General features: G+C 43.5%; 1 protein-coding gene across 1 annotated transcript in view; it reads right to left on the bottom strand.

The window, feature by feature from the left end:
• Nucleotides 1-6,812: 6,812 nt before the first annotated feature.
• Nucleotides 6,813-19,410, bottom strand: part of SEC24B (SEC24 homolog B, COPII coat complex component) — an 83,380-nt gene continuing 70,782 nt past the window's right edge. Inside the window, exons 20-24 of the mRNA XM_066573824.1 lie at nt 16,253-16,390; nt 15,973-16,077; nt 11,272-11,364; nt 9,337-9,440; nt 6,813-7,666 (exon numbers count right to left, since the gene is read on the bottom strand). Of these exons, the coding sequence (XP_066429921.1) occupies nt 7,552-7,666; nt 9,337-9,440; nt 11,272-11,364; nt 15,973-16,077; nt 16,253-16,390 (555 nt within the window). The 3' untranslated portion in view covers nt 6,813-7,551. The remainder of the gene's footprint in view (nt 7,667-9,336; nt 9,441-11,271; nt 11,365-15,972; nt 16,078-16,252; nt 16,391-19,410) is intronic.

The raw sequence follows: 19,410 nt of genomic DNA, 5'->3' as shown, positions 1-19,410 counted from the left end.
AAAATTAGGGTAGTTTAGTTATTTTGAGAAAAGAAAGATCTTCAAAGCGTATTTTGATTTGAGAGTAGTAGATCTTAAAAACCAGAGCTAATAAACACAAGCTAATGTCATATTTATGTTTATCGACCCAAAATTAGCGTGGTTTAACTATTTTGAATACGTCTGCTGAATACTACTCAGAGCAGTGTAGGAGAAGAGTCGGCCGGACGCGGCTGAGCCCCGGCAGCTGCAGAGAGGGGAGTATAGTTTTTTTTTTTCACACATTTTTGGATTGTTTTTTAGGGAAGGGCTTACATTTGAAGTCCTTCCCCGAAAATCACTGCAGCGCTTGCCGTCATCCCATTGCTTTCAATGGAGCCTGCTGTATTGCCGGTTCCGTCGAATTCAATGGGAGAACATCGCGCTCCTCTGCCACAGCTGTGACCAATCAGAGGCAGCTCTCAGCTATTGAATGACAGCTGAGAGCTGCCTCTAATTGGTCCATGCGCTCAGCTAATCAGAGGCAGCACTCACTGTATTGCCGGCTCCATTAAATTCAATGGGAGAACATCGCTCTCCTCTGCCACAGCTGTGACAGAGGATCTCGATCTACATTATATGTTCTCAATGGGGTCGACGCTGCTGCCGCCGTCCCCATTGGGCGCAAGGTGAAACCCCAGGGGTTTCACATACATAGAACACTGGTTTGCCGCAGTTACATGCGTTCTGCAAACCAGTGTCCTATAATTTTCGCCGTGGGCGGTTTTCTGCATGTAAAATTCGCACATGTGACCGCTGTTATTGAAAAGCATTGGTTCTATCTAGTGCGAATTTTCTGACGCGCAGAAAACCGCATGTAAAAACGCATGTGTGACTGAGCCCTAAAAGCACTGTGGCTACTGGAGTCGGTCATAACTATATTTAATGGTGCAAATTTGTCACTTGGGTCACGCTGCCTGAGTGTGTATTGAAATCGGCAGATTTTATGAGTATTTTTGCCATGATGAGGAAGGGGGGGGGGGGGGGGGGAAATCACAATTTGTGGAGTTACAGCAAAAGCACTTTTCTTCTCTAGCACAGTAATTTAGGCTGGGTTTTCACAGCTGAGAATTCCGCTGAAAGAGCGCAGCTTCAAACCCGTGGCCTTTAGCCGTGGGTTTTGTAGCCGTTTCGCTGCGGCTTTATCTCCCCATAGAGAGGCCGCAGCGGAAACGGAAAAAAATTGACATGCCGCGGAATTGAATTCCGTGCTGCATGTCAGTTTCCACCCGGTTTTGCCGCAATGGATTGGCGGTAGCGTGAGGATGAGATTTTTGCTAAATCTTATCCACTCTGCTGGCTAATCCCGGAATTAGGAGGCACGGGCGGAATTGCCGTACGGAAATTCTGTGGCAATTGCGGCCCGTGTGAACCCAACCCTAAAGTGTATAACGTTGCAGCAGTTTGCTTTGAAGAGCCCCATTCCTTGAGAATTCTTTAGCAAGTCTTCGCAGTCCGGGGGATCACATAGATTTCTTTCCCCCCTTTTTATGAATATCTTAGAACGGAGCAGCATTGTTGTTTTCTACCACAAAACAAAGAAACTTGTTAATAAATGACTCCCTACACATTTCCTTTTACCAAGCCACACGTACATTTGTACAATGAAGACAGATTTTCGAGACTAAAAGCCGTAAATGACATTTTAGCACCCGAGCGGCAGGAAATCTCACACAACACACTATCCCGGCAGCAAACCTCTTCCAGCAGTCGTTTGTGCTAGCTCACTTCCCACAATGATACATGTTGTAATAACATTACCCTAATGGCTGCATGTTCAGCAATCCCTCACATTTGGTTACGCATTAAGAAAAAAAATGTTTTTCCATTTTATACAACAGACAAACATAAAAGTTAAAGGGCCACTCCGGTGATTTCCCTTTTTTCATTCACTATGTACCAGTATATATAAGTAAGCTAGTGTTACCTTCATTAGTTAATTCTATCTGAAACGGTCTCTTCAGATGGTCATGTGATCTCAGATCTGAATAGCTAATATCTACTTGTGTTTATATGTAAAGTTTCGAGTCAATTTCTTCAATCTGTGTTGAGCGGTTGCACGAATCCTACCACAGAAGCTACCTAGAGGGAACACAGACACTCCTGTCACAATTACTGATGATCACACAGCTCCTGTGAGTAATAATAGAGGAGATCACAGCTCATCCTCCTGACTGCATGATCTGTATCTTATTTAGGGGAATATAAAAGGCAAATATAAATCAACATGTTCCTCCGGCAGGCAGAAATGGTATAGTCCCTTTACTAATGCTGTGCTATCTTACTCAGGATTATGCATGATAAACCACAGACAATGCACCACATTGCATGGAAATGGCTGGCATACACAGAGGAGACCTCCATACTGCAATAGGTGAAGGGAAAGGAGGGGTAGGCAAGCAAAAAATATGTTTTTGCCAGAGTGGCCCTTTAAAATAAATAAGGAAAATTGCTAGTTTTTATAGCCTTTATTAAACACAAATAATGCACTGTGAAAACACCTTAGGCCTCATGTCCACAGGGACAGATCTGCAGCGGGTCACCCGCACGCGTGATCCACACCCGCAGGTAGTTACATACCTGCGGATGTCATTTTCCCTTGAGGCGTGGATTGTGTGTGCGGGAAACCACCCGCAGCATGCTCCATTTTAGTGCAGGTCTCCTGCGGGGACGGCTCCTGCAGGCTTCTATTAAAGCCTATGGAAGCCATCCGGATCCGCGGCACACCTGTAGCTGAATTCCTGCTCTTCGGCGTGGGAGAGCAGGAGTTCAAGCAAAGAAAAAAGTGCACGGCGCATGGGCGCGGCGCACTGCTGGCGTGCCGAGCACATCCACAGAGCCAAAGACAGAAGATCCGGCCACGACGGAGGGCAGATCCGCAGCGTCCGGACAGGTAAGTAAATCTTTTTAGGCCTCATGTCCGCGGAAAAGGAGGGACCCTCTGCGGGATTCTGCATGAAGAATCCCCGGCGGGCCTGATTTTTCCAGTGGACATGAGGCCTTAAGGGTATGTTCCTGCCATATCTGCTGCGGATTTGCATTCAAAACTGCAATACATTTGGTGCAGATTTCACGTGGTTCTTGACGCAGATCTCATCCTTTCAGTTGAAGGGGTGAATACTGCTGCGGAAATTGCTGAGGATTTTTCCCTACAGGTGAAGTACCCTCAGTGTATTTTACACTCTTATTTAGATTCTATCCTCCAGTTCAAGCTCATCACCTCCTCAAGTTAGCCCTGGAGCTATCCGCTCACTAGAACGTCATGGGTGGAGCCTTCCTGCGGTCCTCCCTAGGACCATTGCTGTATTTTCTCTGTGCCCATTTCATGTATTCAGCTGTCCAATTAAATGACATCAGGTGAACAACGAAAAGAGCAGCACATCGAAAAATGTCTGAAATCGCCTTACACAGCATGTTGGATCTTGTTTTTAGAATACAAAGAGGTTCTGCAGTGCTATAGAATTAATCACCGTACCATGAAAAGTCCTGCAACTCTCTCATACAATGGTTTGCAGTCACTAGATGAAAACATTTCTGCTCACAGAGGCTGAAAACCCGTACACCGTCAGTCCTGCTTGCCGCTAGGGCTATCTTCACACAGGTGAGTGCGATATTGGGCGGCAAATCATGGCCCGATATAGAGCTCGCCAACATGCGATATCCCTGAGGAAGCGAGGCATTTTTATATGAAAACCACCTCGCATCACTTCAGTGAGGTAGCGATCCTCCGCCGCGGCTGTCAGGATCGCATAGTTTCTCCCATGGTTTTCAATAGGCAAACCTTGCATCGTATAGTACATGGTGGGATGCTGCCGTCAGCCCCATTGAAAGCAATGGGCGATGCGAGGGCATGCCCAAAAGTAGGACGTGCCGCGATTTGTTTCCTGCATAGTATCAATGAAAATTTGTGCATCTCGCAACGTACAAGTCTCGCACGAATTTCTCAGCTGTGGGAAAACAGCCTAACAAGTGGGTTTAGTTGTATGAAGTATAGGCAATGCTCTATGAGCTATATCCACTAGGACAAACCTCTGATAGTTTGCTATGTGCATGTCTGGAGCTCCCAGAGCATTGCCTAGACAGAGCACAGCTGTAGCCACTGCTCAGCTGAGAGATCGTCTATAGGTTTTCAGCCTTGGTATGTAAATAAAAATGTTTTCATGCACTGACAGTAAACATCCGGGTGTTGGATGTTTTTTACAGCTGACACCCGGCGGCAACACCTCTGGTGAGCCGCGGGGCTCATCGGGGTAATAACCCTTTAAATGCCCCGACCGATGTTCGGGGGTCCCGAAAGGCGCCCCGCAATAAGATCGCAGGGAGCCGTGTGGGTGTCATGGCAGCAGGGGGCCTTCTGAAAGGTCCTAGGGCTGTCATGGCAAAATGGCTATCAAGCCATCCCATGTCAGATTGCAGTATGATGTAATGCTAATGCATTACATCATACTGCTGGAGCGGTTTAAAGCATCGCAAGTTATTGTTTCCCCAGGGGGACTAAAAAAATTAGATAAAAATAAGAATATAGTTTTACGAATTATAAAAACCAAAAAAAACCAAACTTTTGTCATATTTATAATACAATAATTTAAATAAAACTAAAATGCATATTTGGTATCGCTGCGTCGATAAAAGTCCGATCTATCAAAGTAACGCATTATTTACCCCACACGGTGGACTATTTCTGGAAAAAAAACAACAAAGAACGCCAGAAACGGGCTTTTTTGGTCACGCAGTCTCCAAGAAAAAAATGCAATAATAAGCGATCAAAAAGTCGTATGTATTCCAAAATTGTACTAACACAAACTACAGGACGTTCCACAAAACACGAGCCCTCGGGAAACTACGTTGATGGAAAAATAAAGAAAGTTATTGCGTTCAGAAGATGGCGGCAGAAAATTGAAATAAAGAAAAAATGTCTTTGAAAAAAATACAAGTAGCATAGTGAAAAAAAACAACAAAACTATACAAGTTTGGTATCGTAGTAATCGTACTGGCCCATAGAATAAAGTTATCCTGTCATTTTTGATGCAGCTTGTGCACCGTAGAAACAAGACGCACTGAAAGATGCTGGAATTTCATTTATTTTTTTCCATTTTTCACCACTTGAGTTTTTAAAAAGTTTTTCAGAACATTTTATGGTACATTAAGTAGCACCATTGAAAAATACAACTCGTCCCACAAAAAACAAGCCCTCATGCAGCGACGTCGATGGATAAATAAAGGAGCTACGATTTTTTTAAAAAGAGGGGGGGGGGGGGGGGAGGAAAAAACTGAAAATCGAAAAAAACCAAAAATGCTTGGTCACTAAGGGATTAATAATCCGTTTATCAAAATCAAATTGTACTTTACTTCTAATGTCTTGTACACGCAGCTAGAGGAACTTATAACCTGCGTAACTTATATTTTCATTTAATGGGTGTTGCTTTAACTCCCATTCACTTCTACGGGAGTTACAAAAGCAGCGTAGAACAGATACTTTGGCGGCCATGCCATTCAAAAGGATACTCGGGTAATCTCATCTCAGATGGGAATATTCCTCTAACTGCTCAGTGTACTTTCACAATAGTTTAGGTGGAAGTAGCGTTTTGCATTTCTGCTGATTGATTATACTTAATTTAAATACAGTTTACAAGTAAAGCTAGGTATTCGATTTAGGCCTCCTTCACACGGGCTACAAAATCGCATGTATGTGAAGCCCATGGTTTCCTATGGGTTCCTTCACACGAGATGTTTTGTAGCATGCAACAACCCAACACACAAACCTGGCAGGTCTGGCGATATTCCCACAACTCGCAAGGTTTTGTAGCCCATGTTTCCCTATGGAGCCTTCCTCTCTGTTGCATCGCACGAAAATGTGGTTTGCATGCAATGCAACTTTGACAGTAGCAAATACTGTCAAAGCTACAATCTAAGCCCTAACTGCCGGAAAAAAAACCCACACACCTACATCACCTTAGACGAGCTGTCAGCCCGGCCGCAGATTTTCTCCCCGGGTCCCAGCACTGATCATCATCTTCTCTTTTGGCGGGGATTCAAAAAGCCATGCTTCCTGAAAGCGCTGGCTGTGATTGGCTAACACTTAGCCAATCACAGCAAGTGCTCAATGAATGGCAGCGATTGAACCTATCACATCCATTCTTCAAGCACTAGCTGTGATTGGCTGTCAGTTAATCACAGCCAGCGCTTCCAGGAGGCGTAGATTTTTCAATCCCTGGCCAGAAGATGAAGAAGAAGAAGATCAGTGCCGGGACCCGGGAAGAAGCTGCGGCGGCACCCCGAACAGGGTGGAAGAGGTGATGCATAGTTTTTTTATTTTTTCTCCTTTAGTTACAGCTTATTTTCAGGGGAGGGCTTATATTTCAAGCCCCCGAAAATCCTCGCACGTGATGCTACAAAGTCGCGCGATTTTGTAGCGTCACATGCTACTTTGCAGCGCTACAAAATCATGGTATTGCTGCGGGGATATCGCATGGTGCAGCGATGCAGGGTCGCCCGTGTGAAGGAGGCCTCAAAGTGTACCTCCAGGAATACACTCCTGCCCATTGTGACACTGGCGTGTAGAAGTGCAACTGCGTGCCGAGTGTTACGTGTAGCGAGACAACCGTGCAATGCCTGTGGAGTATTCTACCTCTTCGGCCCCGCGCTCAGTACCTGCTGCGTGTCGCACCTTTGCTGTTGTACCACCCAGGGTGCAGTTGCATCTCCACTATCAATATCCGTTAAACAGGAGCGTATCCCTTGAAGTACAATTTAAGTTAAACAAACTGGGCATGCCAGTAATACACGAAGTCAAGTTGAAGATTGAAAAATTTACTTATAGAGAAATAAAAGGATTTAATTACATTTACAATAAATCAAGGATCTAAAACTTTAAAATGTTGGTCTCTAAAATAGATATTACTTGCATAAGTATAAAACACATGGTCAAGCAAAATATGTTTAATTAGTATGTCAAAGAAATTCACAGAATCATTTCAACAGAAAAGAAAGGTTTTCCTTATCCGGGTAGATGTAGTACTTTGTAGAAGGGCTCTACATTCAGCAATGGTTCAGCAAGTCAGATTTTAGTTACATTTGTACACTTTACAAATTTCTTGCTATATACAAGATATATTTTAGCTCTATAGAGATATATGCCAAGTCTAAATCTTCCTGGTCAAGAATGCCAAAAGATCGTAGAAGTTTCTGAAAACGTAGTAAACACTGTAGCGCTGCTCTTTGGCGTCTCTTCATATCCGGAAGAATAGGTTTAGAAAAAAAGGTTGCCATCGTCGGAGGAAAAAAAAAAGTTTTAAGTCATTCATCACGTAGAAGAAACACAGCACCAAAATGCCACACGACTCAACACACATCAATCTATCTAATACGTTAGCTACAGAGTGATGCCCGCTCGCAACAGCTGGGGAATTGTACAAAAAGAGTACTTTGGTGTCCATCAGTTGTGTGTCTTCTAAATAGGCCCCACCAAAGGCTGGGAGTCTGGGGATGAAGTGGACCTATTCTTCATGATGGGGGCAGCGTGGCGCACCCCTGTCACTTGCATATTTGTTGTTGAATGTGAAGTAAAAATTCATAGTAAGAGAATGCAGCTTCTGAACGGTCCTCAATTAAACGCTGGAAGAATTCAGTCTTCCCAGCACTGTCGTCCCTGAAATGACAAAGATGAATTACTACTTCGAGGCGGAACAAGGCGAGTATTAAATTACTTTCTAGCTATACAAGAATAACATTTTCTAGAAGCTTCATATTATAGAACTCGCTACTTAAAAGAAACGTCAGCACTGAAAAATAGCCATACGGAACCCGACTTAGAGAACATATACAACATACATCAACTGATCATAAAAGTTAAAAAATATATATATATATATATATATTATATATACATACTAGAGATGAGCGAACCTACTCGTTTCGAGTAATTACTCGATCGAGCACCGCGATTTTCGAGTACTTCCGTACTCGGGTGAAAAAATTCGGGGGGCGCCGGGGGGAGTCGTGGCGTAGCAGCGGGGAACAGGGGGGGAGCCCTCTCTCTCTCTCTCCCCCCCACTCCCCGCTGCAACCCCCCACTCACCCACGGCGCCCCCCAAATCTTTTCGCCCGAGTACGGAAGTACTCGAAAATCGCGGCGCTCAGGCGAAAAAGGGGCGTGGCCGAGTACGCTCGCTCATCTCTAATACACACATATACATACATAGAATACATTCCTGATAACCTCACATCCTCTAATGTGGCAAGATGCTGGACTACAGGATGTGTGAAGCCAGAAAGGATATATACCGTATATACTCAAGTATTAGCCGACCCGAGTATAAGCCAAGTCAATATGTTTTACCCCAAAAAACTGGTAAAACTTATTGACTCGAGTATAAGCCGAGCTATACTCGAGCATATACTAGGTAAAAAAAAAAAAGCACAATACTCACCAACCAGCCGGCATCTGTATCCCCGGCGGTGCGGAAAGATGCTTGAGAATTCTCCCCACTGTCATGTCCCAGCTCGAATTTTGAATTCCCCCGCCGTCAGCACTGTGTAAGTAAGCACTGTGATTGGATAGAGCACCAGCCAATCACAGCAGGCGCTCGATAAACCAATTACAGCCATTCAGTGATGTCATTCACTGTATGGCTGTGAACGATCGAGCGCCAGCTGTGATTGGCTGGCATTCGATCCAATCACAGCGCTTACTTACACAGCACTGACGGTGGGGGAATTTAAAGCTGAGCAGGGAGATGACAGCACAGAGAATTCTCAAGCTGCTTGCCACACCGCTGGGGAGAGCATCACGCCAGGGACACAGACACCGGCTGGGAGGGGAGTATTGTGGTTTTTTTTTTTACCTCACTCGAGTATAAGCCGAGTGGGGCGTTTTCAGCATGAAAAAATGTGCTGAAAAACTAGGCTTATACTCGAGTATATATGGTAGCTCACAACACAGCTCAAATGTGGGTCCACATATGTTTAATTATGAAAAAGCAAAGAACATGAAATAAACTCAACTCTAATAAAAGTAAAGTCCCCTGGTGCAAGCACCGAGTCAAGACTGAGTCCTTGGGTAATGTCACATTGTGACATTTTCTAGGCAGACTGTTTCTGCCATGGCCTTCCCCAGTCATCTTGTTACCTCCCAACATGCCTTGGAAGGATGTTACCCTCTAGCATGTCTCAGAAGGATGGAACCTTGAGCTAGTTAACTGAACATGCAACCTTCAGGTTGTGAGCGGGAGCTTAGGACAGCATTTCTGCTGCCTTAACACTGTGTCACACGAATCTCTAAACTCAACTCTACACACACACAAACACACAAGTACTTACTTCAACACATACAAAACGGGATTTAATGGACTGTCCCGCTTAAGCCATGAAATAAAGTTTCTTGTCCTTTCTGAGGCCACAGTGTCCAACTCTGGAAGCTGGGTCTATAAAAGTAAACTCTAGATCAGGGAACTAAATAATTCATAGTAAAACGGAAAACGCTCTGAAACAAATTAAAGAGATATTCCCAGAATGATAACTTATCCACTGGAAAGGTGATGTGTTTGATGGATGTGGTTCTACCACATAGATCACATGGGATTTCCATGTGCCTGTTTGAATGGGGTGGCAGCTGAGCGTTCTCAGCCATGTTCTTTTCTAACAGGGAACATAGCATCCTTGTTCTTGCGATCGATCAGGGTCCCAGCGGTCAGGTCCCATTTATCAGATCTTATCACCCTATTCTGTGAAAAAATGGGTACTCCCAGAATGACAACTTAATTTGCATTGAAAGTACCAAAGACAAGACTACTGTATTCTCCAGTCTATACTTAGCAAGAAAAACAGGACAAATTAACTGATCTGGTCTCAGTTTAGACAGTGCAAACTTCAGATGACTCTTCGGAATGACAAATCTGGTACATCTTTAAACTGTCTAGCCTACGTTTATGCCACCTACTAGTTGGCTTAGTTTTACAATAGTTTTTGTGCCAAAAACTTGTCGCTTTTTCAGTGCCTGAGGTTTTATTTAGGACACACCCCTTTACAGATTTGGCAAAAGAAAAAAAGTATGCAAAAAAAAGTCAAAAGCCCTTCCAGCAGTCAAGAGATACTCAGGGCCAATAAATAAAGCACTGAGCGCTGTAGACCTCCAGACAGAGAAGGCAAAAGTAGTTTAAAACACAGAAAAAACATTACCTTCTCTACAAAACAACATCTGCTAAACCACATACGTTTTTGCAGCAGTTTTAGTGAAAACCATAGCAAAAATCTCAATATAGCCAAACCCAAAAGGCCATATACAGCCACCTAAGGACATACTCAGACAGAGTGGTGAAAATCACACTAAAAAACAAAACAAAAAAAATAATAAGCACACAATAATTTTGTATGTTTTGCTGCAGTTTCCGATGTAGTAAAGCCTGCAAATGCATTGAAAACCACTGTAAAAATGTCTGATTTTTCTGTTGAGGTTTTTTGACCATACTTCCAACTACACTGCCGGAATGAAGCCTGAAAGAGGATCAGTCAAAGTCTCAGCTGTCCCGCTAGAGAACAATAGTGATGTATTTAGAGAACAGACCACCCGCTGTTCTCTAAATACATGCAAATGAACCTAACTACTAAAGGGCTGATTAGCAGTTAGTACCTATGCAAAAGGATTGCTCAAGACTGTCAGTTTTCGATGAATTTTGAGCGATCATCTGTGTGCGTAAATGCACCTTTACAAGAAAATACTGAATTTAATCATACGAAACTATATACCCCGAGCCTAGCGTTCCGCTCTCTCCTACATAGACCCCAAGTGGGGGAACCTAGGAGAATGACAGAGCTGCTTTAATGGCAGTTTCCACCTAAACCTATTAAAATGAAATGCTGCCTCATATTGCAGGTTGGAATAGAGACCGGCCTAGTGCAACTGCTGCCGTGTTCCTTCTTCTCTGCTGTCCGTAGAATGATAAGAGTTGTGCAGTCAGACCAGACTGATTGCTAGTGAAGGACCACAGTAATTTATGTCTCCATAGTGAAATTAATGGAGTGTTTGGCCGGCAAGTGAATGGAGCTAATAACAAAGGGCACAATATTAATTCTAGATAAGAAACCTGCATTTACACACTGAGGGAATTACTTTTCATTCTTAAGACATTTTTCATTGCATTACTGGAGATGCAATTTAGCGAAATCAATTATTTTAAGGCCCGGTTGTCTAAAGCATTAATAATGTGACCAAGAAAAAAAATAAATAAATAAAAATCAATACACACTTGTACTTACCATTTTTTGTGGCACTGATGCATAGTTAGGGAATCCTAAAACATCCTTCAAGAAATTAGTGTCACAATTCCTTCCAACCCAGAGATAAAGTGTCTAGATAAAAAGCAACATTCCAGAGATTAGAATGGCTTGGTGTAAAATGATGATGAATTCCCGCCTCCAGTATGGCTGACATTATAAAGACCCGACTATCTGAAGAACCTCAGTTTATAACTACAAGAAAGTCTAATTTCTAAAATTGATATGCTCCGAACATCTGCAATTACTGAGCGCTGACAGCAGCGAGCGAAGAAAGGCCTACTTAGTGGAACAGCGATGCCCGCGAACGGGCAACATTTACATATTTTAATTGTGGGGAAAATGTATTCTTTTCCATTATCTGCGAGTCTCCAGCGACATTACGTGTATTACTTGTCACGCGAGGATGTCCGTTCCATTTAACCCTTCTGCTGCCAGAGGTTATGGGACAATCTTTACCAAACACAAATTACAGCTGAATTCTAAAATAACGCACCTATATATTTCCTGAAATTAGACACTTGGTGCATTGAGAAGGTCATCCAGAATGCTACACTCATTTGTGCCTTCAAAAACGTCAATGTTGATTTTTCCAAAAAATGCTGTGAGGGAAAAAAAACATCCTTCTAATTCTTTCAGGTAATTACAATGAATGGCTACTATATCAGAGATACCGGCCCTTTCACTATCAGGCCCAATGTCCACGGGCGGGTTCGATTTGCGTCACCCATGTGGAAGATCCACAAATCAAGCTACCCATAGGGAAACATGAGTATCTGCAAATGAAATGGGGCATGCAAATTTGATATGCAGACTAAGTTGTGATGTGTCCGCTAGGTGGGCTCCACTCCAGCCTCTGCTCACCCGATTTGATTGCCATGTCTCTCCCTGTAAACAAATAGGGAGACACCTGTCAAATCAAGCGGAGGCAGGTGGAGAGTCACCCAGTGGACACGTCGCTCTGTGTCAGTCTTTTTTTAAATCTATTGGTGGGCTTTATGAGGAGACATGTGCCACAACTGTGGCATGAAAAAGTCACAATCTGCGAAAGTGGCATCTGTGCAAAATTTTTTTGACCTTTTTGCCCTCTGCCGTGGCTCTTGCAAAGTGAGTGGGGTCAAGCTAATTTACTATAATTAACCTCAGAAACGATGATAAACTATAGTGCAGATCTACACCAGCTCCTAGTTGGCACAGATTTGACTTTGCGGGGCACGGAAGCTGAGAGCACAGCAAATTCAGTGTGCACCTCTTAGTAAATGTGTTGTTTCTTACTCCAGGAGGCACTGCACCGACCAGGAGATGAAATGCTGGTCTTAGTAAATATGCCACAAGGTTTTCCCTGAAACTTTTCAGTATTCCAGAAAAAAAAAAGTATTTGTAATGCGTTTCGGGCAGCGGGGACGTGATGATAGATCCCCCTTAATGAGCCTCCCTTATCATAATTAAAAAGTTATTTCTAAAGTACAGAAAATGTACTTCTGGAAAGTGATTAATGGCTGATAGAGCAACAAAAAATTATAGAAATCTGGCAGACAAGCCAGACGCATAATTAAGCTGAGTCATAAAATGAATCACGTGTAATGAAAAGCTATGGAGAGCTTTATAGGGAATGATAAAGTGATTACATGCACATTTTATGAATTTTCTTTAACAAAATGTTATTAAAGCAGTTTTCTGGGTTTTGACTATTAATGACCTGTCCTTGGGGCAAGTCATCGATAGTAGATCGATCGGCTGGGGTCAGCCATTCAGGACCCAGACTGATCAGCTGCTTGGGTGCCTGTGGTCACCAGCAAAACACAGGGTAAGAAGTAAAAGCAGATAGCTCCCACCCTTGTGTAGTGGCCGGCACTGGTAACTGTCATAGGAGCTGCACCTGCAATTACCAGCACCAGCCACTACACAAGGTTCTGCGCTATCGGCTTCAACTCTGTTCCCTGTCTTTTGCTGGTGACAACGGGTACCGGAACAGCTGATTGGTTGGGGTTCCAAACAATGTACCCCAAAAGATTAGCTATTGGTGACCTATCTCAGGATGAGTTAATAAAAATAGCCCAGAAAACTATTAATTATAAATTATAATTATATACAGGTTAGGATGTTATGGGGATACAAAATAAGTAAATAAAAATACTTTACTATGGTGCTGTGTGGTTTAACTCCGCAGTGACCAAGCTGGTTTGTACCTTAACCCCTTAAGAACACGGCCTATTTTGGCCATTGGGATGCAACGATTTTTGGGGAATTTTCCACTTTCATCTTCAATTTTCAAAAGCCATAACTTATTTTTCCGTCACGTTGGCCATATGGGGGCTTGTTTTTTTGCGTTATGAACTGTACTTTTTTAGGTACCATTTTCAGGTGTAAAAATGTTTACTTTTTAAAGGAAAATGGGGAAAAAGAATTCCAGAGTATTTTAGATTTCATTTTCACACTGTTCAGTGTACAAAATAAATAATGTGATAACATTATCCTCTGGGTGAGCAGGATTCCAGCGATACCAAGTTTTATTTGTACATTGATTGCTTTTTATGGTATGGTCATTGTGCAGTACAAATAACGGGTTACATTAATTCTGCAGGCCGGTACCAGATTTATATAGGTTCTTTTTTTTTTGCAACATTTTCCACACATACATTTTTTTTTAATCGCAGCATTCAAAGAGCCCTAACATTTTTCTATGTCAGCAGTGCTGGGTGAGGGGTGGATTTTGCAGGCTACGTTGTACTCTTTAATGGTTACATTTGTTGATCCATTAAACGTTTTCATTGCTTTCTATTCAGTTTTGTGTAAGGCGAGATAGGCAAAGTTAGCCATTTTTGACAGTTTTATTTTATGGCGTACAGTGTGCGGGTTAAATAATGTACTAACTTTTTCTCTGGGTCGTTACAAACTCTGTGATACCAGATTTGAGATGTATTTTTTTTACTTAGTAAAGGGGTAAAAGTGCGATTTTGATGTGGTTTTTTTTATACTTTACCATCTTTAAATCAATCATTCTTATAATACACTGCTATACTTTAGTACAGCAGTTTATTATAAAGCCTATAAAGCTCAGCCAAAGGCTGAGCCTCTTAGGCCACAGAAGTTGGCAGACCCGCAGGCCATTTTTAAAGCTTCCAGGTGCCACAGCAACCTATATGACCCGACAATCACAACATAGGGGTTCGATGGGTGACAAAGGGTTAAACAGAGGTGACCGCAGCTCCCCTGCGTTTGAGTAAGTGTCAGGCTGTTATGCAACAGCTGAGCACCTGTGCCAAGCTTCTGATGCAGCGCTGTAAAAAGGCGATTGCATCAAAATAAATCATCTTTACCGGCCCATAAAAAGGCGTGTGAATGGTTGTTAAGGGGTTAATGTGTTCATGGCATTTGCTTTTTGATGGTGGCTTTTGACTCTAATATGACTGTCATTTGTTCACATGCTATTACAATATGCCTGTGCATAACAATATATCGGAGTATTAAGGCAGAGACAATGCACTCATTGTAAGCGGCGCTGTGGCGTACGGTTTAGTGCTGCTGCACACTTATGAAAGTTTTTACATTTGAGCCCCTGTTAAAGATTGAGAGGAGAACCCAATAAATGCTAAAAATAAGCTTACACCAACCCTCCAGTCCTGGACAAACAAAGGTAGCAGGACTACTTCACACTGTGCATTAGCCTAAGAGATTACACGCTGCTTTGATTGACCAGTGCTGGCCACATGATCAGTACTGGCCAATCAGAGCAGCATATACGGTCTTAGACTACCAACGTATACTACAGTATGCATCAGGTAGTCAGAGAACTGGTGTAGCCATCTTGCTTTGTCCAAGATTAGAGGGTCGCTTTAAAAGATACTGAGAGGCAACAGGAATACCCCCTTCTAACAGCAGTGAACGGGTTGGTGAACATCAGTTTGATATATACAGTTTGATGGTACAGGATGTAAAATGTGGTGGTATAAAAGTTTAAAATTTGGGAGAAATTAATTAAGACTGGCATTTCAAAATGCGAGCGGTAATCTTTTTTTTTGCCATAGATCTTCATGTATTTGGTGAATCTCGTCTCCTCAATACATCCAAGCAGAAATGTACGCCAGATTCAATATGGCTTTCATTTTTGGTATAAGTTACGCCACATCCCCTTCCGAAAAGCCATGCTTCTTTTTTAACCCGTTTAGGATTAGGCACTGTAAATTACGGTAACTGGTCCCGGGCTTAAAACCCAGCAGTATATTAAATTACGGCGGGGCTGTAACCTCCTGCCTCTACAATTAATCAGAAGGAGGACGAGTTGTCAGCTGTCACCGTGCTCAGTGATGAGGGGACTTCCGGCGTGGAATGCGAAGCAGGCTCATAACTCAAGTTTTTACTCTTAGAGCAAAAATTTGGAGAGAGCCTGCTTGTAAGTCAAGATGCTCGCAACCCAAGGTCTGACTGTTAGAGATGAGTGAACGTGCTCGTTTAGGGCAATTACTCAGAGCCTACTTGGGCGAAAAGATTCGGGGGGTGCTGGGGTGGAACGGATGGTAGCAAGGGGGGGGGGGGGGGAGGACAGGGGTGAACTGGTGTAAAAGTTTTTATAAATGTCCCCGTATGTCTCATGCTTCTACATATGTCAAGTAAACGTGCCAAAACCCAAGGTGAACAAGAATCAGTTATCATAAGCAACAAAGTAAGAGAGTGAGAACATACCGATCCGGCGTCCATGAAAAATGCACCTTCCTTCTCCAGTTTCTCAGCAGATAAGTGCTGCAGTTGTGGCTGCGGTACAACCAAGTCATTAACGAGTATCGCCCCCTGTGACACAAAACACAAAATCATTAACACAGAACCAATATAAAAACAAAGCACTGATACATGGCTAGCATCCCATAAAATAATTATAGGAGAAGCCAGCCTACATCCTATCATTTCTACCTAGCCCAAAGCCTATCCTAAAATTGGCTAATATGTCATGCAGATGCCTTCCTACCTCATCAGTAAGCCTGTCTATCCGGAAGAGGCTGGGGTGAATCATTTTCATTAGCTGAAGCAGCGGCTGATATTTCATCTGGCACATTGCGAAGACGCGATCATCCAGACGTGTGCAGGTGCCGGTCCTGAAGGCTTTCTGTGGAGACGTACAAATACAATTATTCTCTGCAATCGAGCACTCCAACAATGTGTCACAGATGACTCGGGCAATCAGAGCTTCACGGCTATTCAATTCCATTATCTGTACTGATTTGGCGATGGAACACAGCGGGGGCTCCAGCGGAACAGCAGATCGTCCGTTTTATATTCGCCGGAGGAAGGAACACATATTTCATGCTCAATCCCAGACACGTTCCCAGCAGGCTGTTCAGTACTAGAACCATCTCTTCTTGCTCTAGTACTCATCACCAGGTTCTACACACTGGATGGTCCGTGGTGCCGGCTTATTCACACGGACGATTAGAACCTTAGAGTTCTGTACGAGGTTCAAATGGACAGAAAGTGGCGTAAATAATTCCAGAAGCGTACACCTACTTGGGACCAGGAGTACATTTCGCAGAAGGCGCACAGGTCCGCGGGGAACGTGCTGAATACATGAAGAAGCACGCACCTCTTCAGGAAATGCTGAGCTTAGTAAATTTGCTCCTATGTGTGTATGCACACGTGCGATTTTTTTTTCCCCACAGACCGGAAGTCCGTGTGAAAAAAATAAATAAAAATCGCAGCATGTCCTATTTAGGTGTGATTCTCTGACCAGAATCACCCATTCAAGGTAATGGATGCGTAAAAAAACCCCAAAAAAACGGAACGCACTCACATGGCCTGCGTGTCCCTTTATTTTTCCGCACAGCAACTGACTTCAATGAGAGTTTTAAATTACATCATTCTGTTTTTTTTTTCATGCACAAGAAAGATGGATTGCAATTGAATGACATCCCCCCCCAAAATACAACACAAAAACCGATGCAAAATGCACGTATAACAGCAGAGACATTAGGCGGCCTTCACTGACCGTTATTCGTATGGGAGAGTGCAATTGTGGTCTTTTTACACAGGATGATGAGGCCCCTGATGGTCATCCCAGTGGTAATCACTTCTGTGGTTTCACACAGTAGAGATGATCGCTCAGTGAATGGAGGCAGAGCAGCCAGAGATCTCCTCCATCCACCCGCCTCCATTCCCAGTAAACAGGCAGATGGCTCATAGATGAGCTGCTACCTGTTTACATAAGTTAATGGTTGTTTGATTTTTATGTTGGCAGAAGCTGAACAGTGAGCGATAAGGGAATGAATTGTCAGTCAGTCACTGGCAGCATTTACACTGAAGGATTACTGTTCAGATTACCGTGATGCAGCGAAAACATGAACGATAATAGTTTGGTGTTAAAGGGCCAAAAAGCCCAACGGCTGCTGGCCCACATGTCGTGTCCGTCCACATGTCGTGTCCGTCAATGAAGTAGATTCCTCAGCTGATGCAATTCCTCCCTCAATATACTCCTCTCCTTTTAGCCTAGTCTGCCTTAAGGTGCTGTACAACTGCAAAGCTTTAAGGGTTTACCAGAATTTAAGGTTTTCCCCTATTCAACTTTCTGATCAGTGGGGAACTGACTGCTATGACCCCACCAATCTTGAGAATGAGGATCCCATGTTCCCAGCCCTCCTCAATGCAGGGTTATTGAACCCCCCCTGCGGTGAGTAGACCACTGAATGAAACGTTGGGCGCACCAGTGCTCTACTCACTTTCAATGGGACTGCAGATACACCCGAGCGGCAGCCACTTTAGTATTTCCATCAACCCCATTGAAATGTAGAGAAGTGGAAGCAGCATGCAAGGGATTTGATGCAAAAGTACAGAACTTTAATCCATCCAGCAATAAACACAACGTTTCAACCACCGACTGTGGTCTTTGTCAAGTGAAATGACACATACAAATACACCCCTTTTGCATCAAATCCCTTGCATGCTGCTTCCACTTCTCTACATTGGAATCTATGCGTTGCGGATTTTTGGATCCAGATCCGAGTGCGGAAGCATGCACATTTGCCTGCATTTTGTTCCTCCCTCCTGACATAAAGAGGTATAGTGTGTGCTGTTGCCATTCTGTGATTGTATACAACCCCATTGAAATGAACAGAACATTGACCGCGCATGGGCAGCCGGCTCTTCCTTCATGCTGATGTCACAGGAGATTAGGACACTGTATTGAAAAGAGGGGCTTATCAGCAGCACTCAATTATATCCAACCTCGGTAGGACTGGAATCATGCAACAGCCAAAAGGAACTTGAACCACTATTCCCAGATCAAATCCAAAAGTAGTCGTCAGTAGCAGCATAATTAGCTGGCGCAGAGTAGTGAAAAAGCATTATTCAGGCTTGACAAAGACCTTGAGGGTCAGAACGTATCTGTTAATCCTTGGCTTGGAGGAATAAAGTTTTTTCACTACTCTGCACCAACTTATGCAGTCACTGACTACTTCTTTTGGAGGAGATTGGGACACGGAAGTCCTGCTCTCGAGATTAGCGAGGACCTCAGAATCAAGAGCTCCACTGATCAGCAGTTATCGCCTATCCTGAGGCTAGGAGACAACTTGAAATTCTGGCACAACCCTTTTAATTGCCATGAACACCTTTGGGGAGGGGGAACTTTCTTCACTTAAATGCATGTATTTTGGCCTGCAGTCATTTTTGCAATAGGGTTTAATTAGACATTTTGCACCGTTTGTCTTCTACATATCATTCTATATAGAAACTGCAGTCTACGTCTCAATAGGAGATCGGTCATTGAAGCTGGACTGATGGCTAAGAGCCCTTTTACATGGGATGACTGTATGGCACAGAAGCGTCCGACAACTGCCCCCAGAAATCGCTCTTGTGCTTTTACACAAGAGCGATCATTGCTCAGGGAATGCAGGTGGAGCAGCAGGCGGTGGCTGGCAAAAATTTAGCCTGGGGGGGAGGGGGGCAAGCACACAGCACTAGTCAATAATTCACAGCACATAGTAGGGGTAGAAACACTTGGTGGCTGGCCACACCCAGTAAAAACCATGGCCCACAAATTATTGGCCAAATTGTATAGTCGTTGGCCACTGTGGGTAGGCATAATCTGAGTTTGTGTAACCAGCCACACTGTCCCCTTCCATCTTTAACTTATATGAA

This window comes from Eleutherodactylus coqui, chromosome 7 (assembly GCF_035609145.1).
Source record: "Eleutherodactylus coqui strain aEleCoq1 chromosome 7, aEleCoq1.hap1, whole genome shotgun sequence".
Classification (NCBI taxonomy): Eukaryota; Metazoa; Chordata; class Amphibia; order Anura; family Eleutherodactylidae; genus Eleutherodactylus; species Eleutherodactylus coqui.
The sequence above is the reverse complement of the archived record's forward strand: the minus strand, read 5'-3'. Positions and strand labels throughout refer to the sequence as shown.